The sequence below is a fragment of the Protopterus annectens genome, chromosome 11.part0, assembly GCF_019279795.1.
Source record: "Protopterus annectens isolate FY-2018-M chromosome 11.part0, PAN1.0, whole genome shotgun sequence".
NCBI lineage: Eukaryota > Metazoa > Chordata > Ceratodontiformes > Protopteridae > Protopterus > Protopterus annectens.
Window position 1 is genome coordinate 849513256 of NC_056745.1, and position 16135 is coordinate 849529390.

At 37.1% G+C, this 16135-nt stretch overlaps 1 protein-coding gene across 4 annotated transcripts in view; it reads left to right on the forward strand.

Annotated features, from left to right (window-relative positions):
• The window catches only part of CACNA2D1 (calcium voltage-gated channel auxiliary subunit alpha2delta 1), a 3475830-nt gene that overhangs the window by 3320758 nt on the left and 138937 nt on the right, over positions 1-16135 (forward strand). For all 4 annotated transcript variants that reach the window (XM_044088264.1, XM_044088265.1, XM_044088266.1 and 1 more), the window contains one exon: positions 10265-10338. In XM_044088264.1, coding sequence (XP_043944199.1) covers positions 10265-10338 — 74 coding nt within the window. The remainder of the gene's footprint in view (positions 1-10264; positions 10339-16135) is intronic.

Sequence of the window (16135 nt, forward strand, 5' to 3'; positions counted from 1 at the left end):
TCCCAATCCCTGCTGTAGGGCAATCTGTTATCAGAATGTCGATTCTCCATATTAACGAATGCACACTACCATTCCGTAATGTGGATATAAACATTTTCTGGATCGTCATTACAAAAACTTGAAAACATCCTTTTGACCTTCCCAGCTTCATGTAAGTGAACGTCTAAATTTTGATAGTAAACCCATGGAGATATATATATATATATATATATATATATATATATATATATATATATATATATATATACACACATATATATATATATATATACATATATATATATATATATATATATATATTATATATATATATATATATATATATGAGTCTACATCTAATTACCGAAATACCACTTACTCAAATCTCACTAGATCGAATCGACAATACTAAATGTTCACTTAAACAAACATTCACTTCATTGGAATTTTAAACTGGGAATGGAGGCTGTTGGCCAACTTTCAACAACAAACACACAGAAGTATGTCAAACCCACACTCTCCCTAATTATGTATACCAACTCTGAGATCGCACTATAGTGGGGAAACGGGCAAAGTTCTCCATGATGGCCAACTGCCTCCTTTCCCTGTTTAAAATTTGGGCGATGTGAAAATTCTTTTAAGTAACTATTTGGTGTTGTCTCAATCTACTGAGATTCGGAAGTCATATTTCGATAATTAGAACTAGACTGGGTAGGATGGTAAGGTGTGATATAAGAAAAGACAAAAGATACGTAAGGTTATTTGCAATTTATGCATACAGAAATATGTTCTGATATGCTTATTATTGTGATAAATAAAAAGAAATATATATAAATAATGGAAGATCTTCAAGTAGAAATTTAGGAAAAATGAAACAGGATAAGAAAAATAGAAAGAAAGTTGTATGACAAATACAGATAGAAATTTAAAAATCTGTTATTTGGGCAATATTTGTTTAAAGGTTAAGATAGAGAAGCTTCATCTTATTTAGGAATGCAAGTGAGAATAAACAAAAGAAGAATAGATCTGCTATTTGCTGAACATGGCGGTGTAAGACATAACCAAAAAGAAGTAATGAAGATAGTGCAAAGATTTGTAAATAAAATGTATGAAAAGGAAAACACTGATAAGCATCAAGTGTGTGGTAAAAAACCTAAAGCTATTAGGACAGAAGTGGAAAAGGACATTGTTATGGATGAAATGCAGGAAGTAATAAGAGAGGTAAGAAAAGAGTCAGCACCAGGATTAGAAGGACTAAGTGAACGGAAATGGAAGAAACATGGTTTTCTGTAAAATATTAAATGAATGAATAGATAAAAGATAAAGGGATAGTGCATGAATGGGGTGATAAACTTTATATGGAAATAAGATGAAATTAATTATACAAGAAACTGGAGACCTATAACTCTGGAGAATACTGACTTTAAAATATTTATGAGAATAATAAAAAAGAATGCAAAAATATTGAATGAAATAATAGAAAAATGATGAGTTTGGTGTAAATGGAAGATGGCAGAGGAAATATTAACCGTAAAGGAAATACGTGTGATCCTGGCAGAAACAAATGAGATAAAGTTGAATACATGTGAAATAGAGAAGGCATTTGATAAGATAAAACATAAAGTGATGTGGGAAATCTTGAAAGCATATGGAATGAGCAAAAAAAATAATAGAAATTATAAAAGCTCATTATGAGAATTCATGGGTGAGAGTATTGGCAAATGGTTGTTTGGTTAAAGAGATCAGGGTAAGAATGGGAGTTAAGCAGGTGTTTCTCTTGAGTATCCCTATTTTTTCTTGTAAAGAATGCAATTATTCAAACTTTTATCTCAGAGGTGGCTGAAGTATGTTGGGAGATGGGAAAGAAAACTGTATATCTCTCTTATGCAGATGATTGGTTATTGTAACAAAATATAGAGAATGGATGTATGAATATGTGATGGGAATTAAACATTTTTAAAAGTTATGTTTAATAGTGAATAAAGGAAAAAAGTAAGGGGGTTGGTGCAATACATGTGATAAATGGAACTTATAGTAAGCTGGAAACTACTGTATTAGGGGTTACATTTGAAGAATATGAAAACATACTGTATCAGTAGAAAGTGAAATTGTAAGAAATAAAAAATATATATATTTCCATGGTGGAAGAGTTTTAATTTATCATACAAAAAGTGTATTTGTTAAACACATATATTTTGGGATGGAAAAGGAGTTGCCAGCAATAGTTTTCAATTTTATTTGGGGTCCGAGACCAAATCCTCTTAAAAAAGGAATAATATGCAATAGGTTCGTAGTGAAAAGAAGAAGGGGTTAGGTCTGAAAAATCATTTCTTAAAAACTCCTGTTTTAGGATAATAGTGTGAAAAACAGGTTGAATAAAATGGTTGAAATATTGTTATATGAGAAGTATGAAGACATATGAAAACAAGTAAAAATAAAAATAATGAAAAATAGAGAAATAAAGTGATATGTATGTAAGGTAAAATTATACAAATTCAAAAATGCTGAATGTAGTGAGACAAAAATGAGCTCTTTGAAAAAAATGCAATATTTTAATATTTTTCCTGTATATCCATGGAGTGATTAAAAAAAACAAAGGAAAAAGTTTGAAGATTTATATCAAGCTAGAGTTCATAGGTTCATAGGAGTTTACTAGGCTAGTGGCCATAGAGCCTGACAAGCCTAGCCATATTAATCACAAATTGCCTTGATTGTCCTTATTAAGTGGGCGTACTTTTCAAAGCTAGTCTAAAGTTAACACCTACTGCCCCTGTCCATGAGGGACATGAGTGCCACCCCCAGGATGAGTTTGTGGTCTCTCATCCTTTTGTCCAGGTTGCACTTGAATAGGGTCATTGGGGAGGTCTGCTTCACATGAACTAAGTGGCAGTCTCTGGGAGACATATTTGTCTCTCCAGCATGTTCTGTTAATGTCAAAGGCTAGATTAAGATCTCCAGAGTGAGTGACTCTTGTGGCATTAGATTTGTGGATGCGGAACATATCCATCAGGGTAGGGTTGGATTCTACCCAGTAGGCCAGGCACAAATCACCTGTCAGCAATCTATATGATACAGAGTAAAATTACAGGGCATTTTGTCTGTCCACGTACATCACATACATTAAAGGCCCTGTGTTTTTTTGGATGAGGAATTTCTGTGGTCTGTCCAGCTGCTGCAGGTGTCTGTTGAGGTACATGCAAAAGGGATAATTGTACTCTGTTAGTGGTCTGATGAGGTTTGAGTACAGTGGGGCTATAACATCCTTTGTCCTGGATACGATCCTTACTTATGAGGTGCTCAGTCTAGAATGCTTTATTTTCTACAGTGGAAAGTTGTTGTCGAAATACAGATTGCTATCTACATATGCACCTAGGTCTTGTACCACTGGGTTTGAGCTTAAAGGGATGTTGTCAGTACTGTAGTTATTGGGGAATTCTACTTTGCCAAAGGGAATAATAAGAATATACTTTTTTGCATTTATTTTTAGATTGTGGCCTTGGTACCAGTCATTTGTCTGTGTTAGCCCTTTCTGTACTATGTTAACTTCATTAGGGGGAACTTGATGATTGCATGAAATTTGCAATCATCAGTAAACTTGGTAGGTCAAAGGCTGTATAGTTTAGCCTGCACTTCTGAGAAGTAGATCCTGAACAGTAAAGGGCCCATCACAGAAACTTGTGGTACTCCACTGGTGAAAGCCCTACTGGTAGATGTAGAGTAACCAGCTTTGACAGTATGAGTTCTGTTAGAGAGCCAATTTGCTATCCATCTAGTGATGTAGGGTTTAATCCCCAGCTGAGAGAGTTTTTAAATAATACCCGTGTTGGGGATTGTGTCAAAAGCCTTGGCCAGGTCAAGATAGGCAGTATTCACTGTCTTACCTTCATCCAGAGCTTTGGTGAATTTCTCAAAGAAAGAAGTCTACTAGGTTAAATAAGAACAGTCTATCCTTAAAGAAGGGAAATTGGGCTGGGTCTAGAGTTTAAAGGTTGCCTATGTCCTTGTTGATAAGGTCTATGATGATTCTTTCTGTTGCCTTGCAAATGAGACTGGTAAGACTTATGGGTGTACTGTTACCGGGGTCTGTTAATGGCCCCCCTTTGTGCAGGGTTATTACAGTTGCTGTTTGCCACTCCTCTGGAAGAAAGCCAGTTTTCAAGCTATGGTTGAAGAGGTCGCTAAGTGGGCCTGCTAGGTCCTACTTTAGATTGTTTAATAAGCATCATAGGATGTTATCAGACCCCATTTAGGCCATGTTTTTGGCCTTGGATAGCGCAGATAAGACCTGATCTCTAGAGATACTAGGCAAAGGAATGGTGTCGCTATGGTCTGGGGTATGACTGCAGGGGCTGGTTGGGCCATGGAGGTGAAGTTTGCACCAAATATGTCAGCTAGCAGGTTGGTGATTTCCTCAGGTGTAGTATAAGTGGTATCATCTATTACCTGTTCTGCACATGGGCATTCCCTTTCAGATTTTGGATGTAATTAAAGAAAGCCTTATGGTCATCTTTAGCTAGGGATACTATTTTAGCTTCATACTTTGCTTTAGAGAATTTCACTGGATTTTTGATTTGCTTGCTCAGACTGAGGATGGAGTTCTTCCTCTGCTGAGTCAGTTCCCTCTTCCCAGGATGGGTTGTTTTTTCAGGAGGATCTGGTTTTAATCTGGTCAGGTGCAGTCAAGTCAGTACAGCTGCTTAAGTGCTTGTACAAGTCATCAGAGTACTCATCTGCACAGGAATCATTGTTTTCTGTGAATGCAGGGGTATAAAACTTTTTATACCATCACTTAGTAGAAGTTTGCTTTGGAAAAGTTCTTCAGTTTGTTTGCTCTTACGGGGGTGACAGGACCAATAGTTACTTTGAATGAGACAGTTTTATGGTCCAACCTTACTAGAGAAGGCATCACACAGGGGGGGAGTGCAGTGACTCCCCATGTTGATGAGTACAATGTCTAGGACATTTGAGCCCCTTGTGGGGGTGCAAACTATGTGTTCCAGAACATTTGAAATGACAATGTCCAAGCACCTCTGGGTTTGTGTGTTTGTACTCCTGTATGTCACCCAGTTGATGGAAGGATAGTTGAAATGACCCATGACTAAAGTGTTGGGTTGTATGAAGAGTGATTCCATTAAGTCTATGTAGGCTGTGTGGTTTTCATGGTTCATGGGGGGAACTATAGCTAGCAATGATGTGGTTGGGCATTTTGCCTAGGCTTAGCTGGCCATAGAGCAGTTTGAGACAGTCATGCTGTTTGACCATTCTTTGGGTGGACTTGGTTTTAATGAAGATCAATACCCCTCCAACTTTGTTCCTTCATGCTCATTTTGATGACTGAATGTGTGGAAGGCATCATAGCCTTGAATGGCTGGGGTACTTTCCATGGCCTTGAACCATGTCTCATTGACTGCACTGACATCAGCAACTTCCAAGGTGAGGAGTACTTCCAAGGAGAGCAGGTTCACGTTTAGCCTTCTAGCATCAAGCAGCAGAGCCTTAATTTGCCTCGAGTGGATTTCATTACATCACAAATTTAGTTCTTTTAACATTCCCTAAAAAGGCACTATGGGCTAGGCAAGTGCCTTTGCCAATTTCCAAAAGCCTAGAGGAGACAGGTGTAGACCATTTCTGGCAAAACAGCATGGTTTGTCGACCATGTCATACCAGACTGACAGATACGGGATCCCTCTGTACTGACACCAGAGGCAAAGCCAGTTGTTGAAGTTTACAATTTTTTGTTTATACTGTGGCATCATCGTGGGTGAAAGTAAAATGCTCCTTAGTGCTAGGGTCTTACCTGTCTCGGACTCATAATCTGAGATGTCAGTCATGCCTCTCTTCATATAGTCGAGCGAGGTACATCACAAGTTATTCATCCCAACTTGGACTATGACAGACCCATAATGCACTTGTTGTTGAGTGACTTGCGTACATGTATAATCTGATGGATCGTGGCAACTGACAGGCAGCTCACCATGACCTTCCCCTTGCCCAGCCTAGTGAGGGGGATATTTGTGGGTCAAACTGTTGAGTTACCTGTGACTAACACATTTGCTTTAGAGTTTTTTGCCTTAGGGACTTGTTTGCTGAGACACTGGTGTATTTGCTATTATGTGTGGTGGTTTCTATACTTCTTGCAGTGCACTTGGGAGGTCTCTGATCTTTTGGTAGGCTTCTAGTGAGTACCTTCGTGTATGTGGGTTTATGGGTCATGACTTTATCTTGTGTGAGATGTGAAGTGTGTGCTGACAACCTGTTTGATGTCCTGTTTTTTGTTATGTGAGTAGTTTCATGGTGTAGTTACGTTTCTCACAGATGGCATTTGGTTTTTTTTTTAGGAGTAAGTGTTTGTCCTTATAGATGAGGAAGTTAGGCAGTTACTGCATTGCCTCAGGATGCCCACGTCAATCAGGCTGGCTGGAGAAATGGTGGGAAACTGACCATCCATTATGACAGGTTCATGCCATAGGTACTATTAAGGGTGGGGCAGTTAGACCATTTTATGCTCTAGTGTTAACAACGGGGCTTATTTTATTGAGGGTTAGGATTGAAAAACTGTGGAAAAGCTGCCCAGTATGCAGTTAAGTTGCCTGCAGTGCAACCGGGAAGCTTGAGAAGGTTCCACTGACAGACGTTTATGGAAATATTATGTTATGGGGCGTTTACATCTATACATGGCATCGCTCACCCCCATTTCTGGAAACACAGCTATGAGCAAACATGAGACTTAAAAACAGGTGAAATTAAACAGTTTATAACTAGTATACCATTAGGAAAATGCACAATGAACCTTCCTCAGGCAATCCCCTTCTCAGACAAGGCTGTATCCACATTGTTCTGCCACAGGAGTGCAGATGAGCCTTCCTTAATGTAAGATGACTGGTTTTAGTGCTCAAGTGTAACAAAAACAGACTGGATTCAACAGGTATGAATCTAGACTATGCTATCTAGGCTGAAAATACAGTTTAAAACAAGTGTAGAAAATATGCAGTCACACCAGTAAAAAGCAGAAAAAAATCAGTGATCAGACAAAATGCAGTGCAAAAAGTGCAATATGCACACAAAATATATATACTTTCTTGTTATTTCTCTTGCATGCCTTGGATTAAAGCAGAATCACTCTGGACCTCTGACAAAAGAAGCCAAACTCAGAGTAGCTCTGGGCTTTTTATGAAAAATTTTGTTAAACATGTTTCCTGTTAAGGGGATGTGAAATATAAAGTAATATAAAGTAATATCAGAAAGAATGTTAAGATTGTAACATAGAGGAAAACTGCAAAACAGTGTGTTTTAGAATGTAAATATATGTCTTTTGGGGAAAATGTATATTATTGGGAAGATTTTAAGGAAATGAATATGGAAAATTATATTGTATGGTAGATATGAAAAATGGACAAAAAAGGAAATTGATAAAAGGGATACAATATTTGTTACAATCTGAATTTTAGGAGAAAGAAGGTGTAAGGGACTATTATATAACAAAAGTAGAATAGAGAAAGATGTATTTACAGAAATAAGAAAATGGTTATGGAAAATGCATTGGAGAAGATAGATGAAAATTAACAAAATGGGAATGGAAAACTTTTGTACAAAAAATGTGTTGAATTACAGATGAAGAAATTCTAAAACTGATTTAATGTGTAAATATCAAGTAAATAATGTATGTGATAGCAAAGCAACCTCTATTGTTTTACTTAGGTATCGCAGGATCTTTTGCATCTACCTAAGCTACCACCAACTCAAGTAGATGAGACCTTGGTTTAACATCTTATCTAAAAGATGACACACTCAGGAGTGTCTGACTACTTTTATGCTGCACTGCAGTGACAGCATTCCATCTACTTGGTATGGGAATAGAACCCATAGCCTGTTGCACCACTGACACTGTTAGTGACATTTCAAACTATTCTGGAATGTCTGGATAACAGCAATGTGGAGCATACCTTGTCTATCATGTATGATATTTTCAGTGTTGTACATGTGGTTTGTTTTAAGAAAACCTACAACTTTTGTAGAATCCAATGTCTTGACAATAGTATATGCATTCCCATTGGCCACTTGTGATCCACATGGCTGTGTAAGGCTTCAGTTATCATTATATCAGAATCTTGATCTAGATTCCATATTTATATTGCTTTATTTTGCAGTGCCCAAGACAGACTGTATGGTATCTTCATACTTGTACATTTACTTTGTGTGTGTGTGTGTGTGTGTGTGTGTGTGTGTGTGTGTGTGTGTGTGTGTGTGTGTGTGTGTGTGTTTATCTCTCTCTCTCCCTCTCTCTCTTATATCTCTCACTCTCTTTCAATATATATTTATGGGTTCCATTGGTTTCATTGACAGAGAGTTTAATTGACTGCATTTGCTGCATTATATACATGGACAGGTGTGCAAGGGCGACAATCCCCGAGGTATGGTAATATTACCTTTATCCAGTGTTTGTGCAGTCTCTGAGTTAGTAAATATAATTAAAGGGTGTGAGGGGATGTTATATAATTTTTTTTTAAATAATGTTTGCATGCACCTTGAAGCAGCCTTGGTGCATGTGTACTTAAAAGTCGACATTTCCATTTTCGGTGTAGAGTGGTTTACCTTCAGAATGTCGACATTCATGTTAGTCAAACCAATGAGGGTAAAAAAAAAAAAAAAAAAAAAAATCTCTCTCTCTCTCTCTCTCTATATATATATATATATATATATATATATCAAACACAAATTGTGCCTTTGAATAATAATATATATATATATATATATATATATATATATATATATATATATATATATATATATAGTACAGTTGTGTATGCTATTTGATCATCTTGCATAGATGTTCAAATAGCTCATTAATGCAGTAGCTGTAATTATGTGGGACATATACAGACAACGCTGGATGTTCAGCCAGTCTACGAAGGTTTGGGCTCCTTCTTTGTGCCCTGTACACCCTCCTTTAGCACAAAAGTACATGCTGGTATAAGAAGGATGAAGGTTGTACAGACATGAAAAACCACAGAGCTTTCTTGGCCAAAGGGTATGCTGAAGCCTAAGTACTGTAACTGGTCAAAATCAGCAGATACTTTCATGTTGGGGGGGCGGGGGGCAAAGGTAAAGTAGAGACCCCACCCCAACCAAGGAAATAGCAGGAAGAAAAGAGGGAAGGTGGAAGGGTGCTCATACTGCAACAACGATCTCTCTGAACATGTCCTGTTATGGAAGGTTAACTTACACAACTAACTAGACTACAGTTGAAGTAGCCATAACTATATGCGATGATTGGCACAGGTTTGGAAAAAAGGTTGGACAGAGTAGAATCCGAGCTTAGACATCCTACAATTATGGCTTTTGTAAATTCAGCTGTTACTCTGGAGACTGAGTCAGGTTTTTAGTACCAAGTAATGATATGTGAAGGGGCACACAGAAGAGCAAGTGTCCATCTCTAGGATAGACCTAGAGTCCACTCCTTTCCAAAAAAAAAAAATAAATAAATAAGAAAAGAAAAAGAAAGAAGCTATGAAATTCTGATTATTTAATTTATGGCATAAGTTTACTATACCCAACATCAACTAAAAATGTGTTTTTCATTCAACTCTTCTTGAACTGAGACATGCTGTATTCAAGGGATATGGTACTGCTGTATTAAACACTGAGGTTGACAGTATCCTTGAAATAAACTATATGCTTCTATTACTATTCTTTGATTCTGGATGATTCCTGAAATTAATCTTGTATAAAGCAACAGGCACTGGCACTTTCCGTGGGCGGCTGTAACGTGAGAATACAATGTCCCAGTGAGTTTCACTGCAATGTATTATATTGTGCAGGCTGGTAGTACACTTTTCAGGAAATTTTCCCCTTTTTCTTCAATGCAGTGCAACTGTGGAGTTGGCATGTATAATTTTTGGGGATGTGGAAAGGGCTTGCCCTTGCAAACAATTTTCTGCTTTTTTGTTTTTGGTTCACCATTGTCGGTATTTGATTTGGATGAATGACGAGCCAAAAAACATGCTTCACATTTGTAAAAGGAAACCAAAGCAACATATTTATTAAACTATGCTATTGGGAATTTAATACTTTACTTAATAGTTACGCTGTTAATATTTTGTTAGAAATACATTAGAGGACTAAGTAATTGTGGATTTCTTTAATATTTGTATATTACATACAATGCACAGATTGCATACTATCAATTAAATAAATTTCACAGAAACTGAAGGTCAAACGTGCATAGTGTTTCTGAGTTGTTTTTTTTGCTTTATGTCTTTAAGTGATAATATGCTTTTTTCCCCAGTGGTTGGTATTAAGATTGATGTGAACAGCTGGATGGAAAATTTTACAAGGGCAACAACAGACAGTAGCTCAAAGGTAAGGAAATATTATGTAACTGAGAATAAAACATAATGATTGCCACACTATAATTAAAGCATTTAAATTGAATAATAGAAAGTAAAACTCCCTACTGCTGCTGTAAGGTACAAATAGATTTTTGCTTTCATATGGCACGCAAGCCCTCTGTTTTGTTATATACTGACTGGTTGGTATTTTCCATATTCCGCCTCTTGTTTAACTAGGACTTCCTCTCTTTGATAATGAGAATATCTGACTGTCCTTAATAAAAAATAAAATGCTAATACTATCATTTTGTTTGAAAGTAGACAATATTGTGGCTAGGAAAAATACTGGTTAACACTCATTGTTCGGTGTTTACATTTTGGTCCCTTGCTGGTGCAGTTATGTTGACTGTGATAATTAGCTCACTAACCCGAGAGCTGAGAAATTATCGCTATGTAAATACAGCTTGTCCTGATATTTTAGGCATCTCATGGTAATAATCAAAGGTGGAAACATTGGAGGATTGACCTTTTTGTACAGAAAGGAAGTCAAAGAAATCTACATCTGCAATATTTTCTGGAACACACAGTTCTGTTTCAGGCTCTGAAACTTACAATATAGAAGACAAAACTTCATGCTGATCTGTTTAAAAGAAAACACTTAAATGTACTCTGCTTCCTCGTGGAATGTATAAATAAAATAATTTTTCAATATGTAATTAAATATCTAAAAGCATTTTTTTATTTGATGCTATATTTGTTGTGTATTATGAAAATCAGATGCATGATAAAAACCATGTCTAATGAAGTGATCCTGTTCAGAGAAACAAGGTGACATGGGTGATGACTGATCATGGATCAATCCAGGTATGTTTAGGGATTAGGGATTGAATCAGATTGTAATTTTTTGTTCCCTTAGGCACTTAAAGTTTAACAAGAGTAAATACTATGCAAAATATATATTTCTGCATTTTGCTGGTGGGGTTTGACATAATGGTTAAGTTGTTTAGCTCACAGATAAGAGGTACAGGGTTTGATTCCCACCAACAGAAACTGACTAGGCTTAAAATGGCTGAAAGGTTAATTAGCTTAGTACTTGCCTGTGTACCTATAAGAAGACTTTGAATGACTGGTTCAGTAGGTTAGACCAAGCTACAAAAAGTTCCATTAAATAATGAGTAATGATATCGCAAATTATCAAGTAACTACATCACTTAGCTAACCTGAACAGTGTAACAGTAAAAGGTACTTTGTCTCAGCACTCTGCAATTATGAAGACACAGTATAGATACTTTTCATTAAAACTAATCAGAATTAATGCCTAATAATTTAACAATGGGAACCTGCACTCACCTGGGGAATAAGGGTTTATTATAATACACCTGAAAACACATCTGTTGTAAGCTAATATATTTCATGTAACACTATGTGTCAGATTAAAATTGAACCAGAGGGAGCCTATCTCGTTTATTAACAAATTCATCTTCTGCAGGGAACAGCTTTTATAAACTTATTAGCATAATCTTTTGGTAGTCATGTAAGGTGTCTTCAGTGGTGCACAAGTAGAGTTTTACAATGCCTGCTCATGAGTGACACTTGAGTGACCAATTGCTTCACCATATACATTGAGTATATATATATATATATATATATATATATATATATATATATATATATATATATATATATATGTGTGTGTGTGTGTGTGTGTGTGTGTGTGTATCTGCTAACCCAATATCAAAATGCCTGTACAGCAGGGTATCTGCAATATCTATATCATAATAGTGACAGCTTAGGTTGTGGAATCCTAAAACATCAACACCTAAGTGTCGAAAGCTAACAATAACGAACTGCCACATCATCGAATTCTTTCCTCGGGAAAGAATTCGGGTGGCCGTCCATAAAGAAAATAAACAAACACCCACCCTAACTAAATATACCAACTCAGAGATCGCTCTGCATTGGGGAAAAGGCCAATCCCAATAACGGCCACACAAATTCTTTCCTGAGGAAAGAATTTGACAATGTGGCTCTTCACTATTGTAAGCGTTAGATGCTTAGGTGTCGATGATTAAGCATTCAACAACCTAAGCTGTCGACAATTCAGTACAAACCCTATCTGCATGTGTGGTGTTGCCATGACCATCAAGTCACTCTAACTCAGACTGCCTTAGTAGTAGGACATTATGAATAAAACCCACAGACATCATAACTATCTTTACTGCATTCCTTTCGCAGAATGTGAGTAGGAGTCCTGTAACTATACAATGTTAGTACCCATCATGTTTTCCAGAGACTGAAGTATTCTCAGGCCTTTGGAATTGTTAATGTCTGATGGACTGATGGAATGGTGCCTTTGTCATAGAATAAGCTATGTATCTGGCTTGTTTGTATATTAAGTCCCACCCATGAATCTGTGAGGATGAATGCCATGCTAAGGAAGCTAAGATTCTAACTCCATTGAAGTCATTCAGTTGGCCTCCAGAAATTGATAAATTCAGTAAAAGACTGTGAAATGTTCATACTGTAAACTCTGTAAGTTTTTTAAGCCATGAAGAAAAGTCTGTGTGTTTTATAGAAGATATTGCAGGAACAAGCCTTTGAAGAACCAAACATTTATTACAGATATGAAAAAAGATGCAAAAGAGATTGTGCCTTATTCTGTAGACTGTAATGTGTCCACTAGTCATTGAGCATCCTTAGAATACTAGTCTCAACAGTGCTATTTAGAACCACTGATTTTAAGTGGTGAGGCAATAGCATAACAAAAAATATATGCTGAAGAAATCCATACACTTGGTTATTTTGCAAGGCTGCCTTAATACTTAATAGGTAATTCTTATAGTCCATAGACTTAAGGATTTTGAGCCTTAATTTAAGAAATCATAACAAGGCATTTAGGATGGAAGCATAGCTCTCAACTGTCCAGATTTTTACAGAATGTCCACATTTTTGCCTCATATTTTTGGTATGTTCCTCATCAAATTTATGATTCTCTGGCAAATCAGTGAGGATTGAATACACTAAATAATGGCACAGATTTAAGTTTCAGACATCATGTCATTCAAAAAAATGCATGGTGACACTGATCCTTTTATTCAAGCTACTTTCTAAGTTTATACAAGCAATATTTAATATCTGTCCCTATTTTGAGCCATTGCCCCCCCCCCATTGTTTTTGTCTTTCTCTAGATTTCTTGTAGTAAGAGGTTGACAAGTATGGGTGGGAGCTTGCATGACACTGCTTCCAGCATAGCTTGAGTAAGTTTTCCTTCCAAATTCACCAATAGTTGGGCATAATTTATGCAACAAACAGACTTGAGCACAAAGTTTGCAATCATCTATTAACCATTCCACGTATGGTTGATATATCCTGGAGTAATGTTTCATGATGTTTGTGGTCACGTATGAAATTAACTCCTAGCTTTTTTAGCATTAATAACCATGAATTGACAGAGGGCAATAGAACATGCCTGACCATATAATAGAAAATAGCTGAAGACTTCATGTAAACTGCTCTGAATCAGTCTAGGGCAGACAGTTGCAGCCTCCTTCACAAATGCTCCCACACAAGAATAAGCCACATGATGGTTTCATGTTAAGGGAAACTATCATTTCTATAAAGAGATTTAGGAATATACCCAGCTGTGTAGTCAGTCCAAAGTGTCATGGCAACAATAAAGGGATTATGTTGTGCCACAGATGTACATCTGCATGACTGAGTGGTAGGGAAGACAGTTATCTTGATTTTGTTGGTATTAAGTCCCAAAAGATTGTCAGATTTTTGAAACTCTGAAGTGATGATTGTCAATTCAGTCTCAAAATCTGCTGACACCAGCATGCGGTTATCTCTGAATATTGACATGGGCACTTTATTATATAATATCTCCCACACCTTAAGATTTATTATAGAAAAAAATAAATAATGGTTTGACTACTAATAACATAGGATTGGAAGAATAGTTAGCTTTAGCTGAGATAGTGAGTATGGATGCTGGGACATGTATCTGCAATTGTGAAATTGGAGAGGGGGGGGGTGATCAAACTAGAGATCTAGCCAGCAACCAAAAGTAGACATTATAATTTCACAAAGACATTAATGCATTGTTTATTCAAAATGATTGAAAAAGTTCAAAATGCCTGACAAATTACAGTATTGCAACTATGAAATTTGTGAAAAAAAATCTTACCAGCTGACAGAAAATAAGTCTTTCCTGAAGTCGTCAACGACATTGACATGCATGTATTGTACATACAACCCCCCTAGAAACAGTGCAGTGAATAAGCACCCTGACATAGTCAGCACATTAATATCCCTTAATAATGTCTGTTTTGTGTGGTCCTGGTTTGTTTGTCTTTTCTGCTTTTCCTGGTTAGGGGTTGCCACAGCGGAACTCCGGTCTGCTAATGATTGGCAGTGGATTTTTTTTTATGGTGCCGAGTTGCCAGCCCGATGCCCAACCTTCAGTGAAGGCACGTCCATTCACGCATGTCATTTGGAGACCACTCGATCGCAGGGAGGACATGCAGACTCCACACAGAAGGCACCACAGCAAGAGGTTCTCCAGTTCAATTCTTGGCTGGAGTGCCTTATGTGCGGAGTCTGCATGTTCTTTCTGCATTCATGTGGGTTTCCTCCAGGTGCTCCGGTTTCCTCCCATGTTACAAAGACATGAGTCTGGAGCATTTCTCCCTGTGTCTCCACTGAAAATTGGCTTTGTTCCAAGTCGGACTGTCCCGGTAAACAAATGTTAAATAAATAAAAGCCTGTACAGAGGAGAAGTGCACAAGAGAGCAGACTGTGCTGAAACCCAGTTATCTGCAGTAATCTCCTGTACAGGTGCACTACAATCTATAATGGGATCTTAAACTGAGCACAAGTATCTGCAGGAGACTACTTTACTAGGACACATCTATCTACAGCGAGTCCAGTAGGAAGTGTATCTCACTGGGGAACATTGTGTCAGATAATTAAACGCCATGGTACCGCTGTCACTACAGTCATTCAAAACTTCAGGTGATTTAGAATTGGACTCCTTCCACTTTTTATTTTTTCAGAGACATGCCCATTAGGTTTTGAGGGTTCATTTTTACCTTGAGTAAATGCTAAGGTGGCAGTTATGGAAGCAGCTATGTGAGAGCTGCCTGCACTCTACTTGTCAGCTAGATCCTTCTCATCTGAAGGTTTATTTATTTATTTATTTATTTGACATTTGTTTACTGGTGTGGTCTGACTGGGTCTACAGAACCAGTTTTCAGCAGATGCCTGGGGAGAAAAGCTCCACATTCAGTATACAATAAAGATTACATTAGAAATACTATACAAAAAATAAGTTGAAAGGACAAACTCCTACAAGATGTTGTAATATCTTACTACACATCTAAACAGTTATATTCAGTTAAAACATTACAGGTGATAGTAGTCACTCTCATCAGACATGATGTAGAAATAGCAGCGAGAAAGTTAGTGAGGCAGACATATGGTGAGAGAGAGTTAAGAAGAATAGAAGCAATAAAGCCTGAGCAACAGCTTAAGGATATGGTATAGAAGCAGAGAAGGGGTTACAAGAGCTTTAGGATCTTGCAGTCTGTGAGGGATTGAAATATGAGAGAAAGAGGAAGACCTGAGCATTAGGCAGGCTTTATGCAGGAGCAGAGCCATGTACTTTTGAGATATATATTTTTAAGAGAATTTGAAATGAGTTAGGCCAGAAATAAACCTGGTAGCTAGAGGTAGTGAATTCCAACATATAGAGACAGAGTATGAATACAGAGAGTGACCAGGTTTTCTTGTGGGTTTTGAGATAACTAACAGCTTTTTGTCTTCTGATC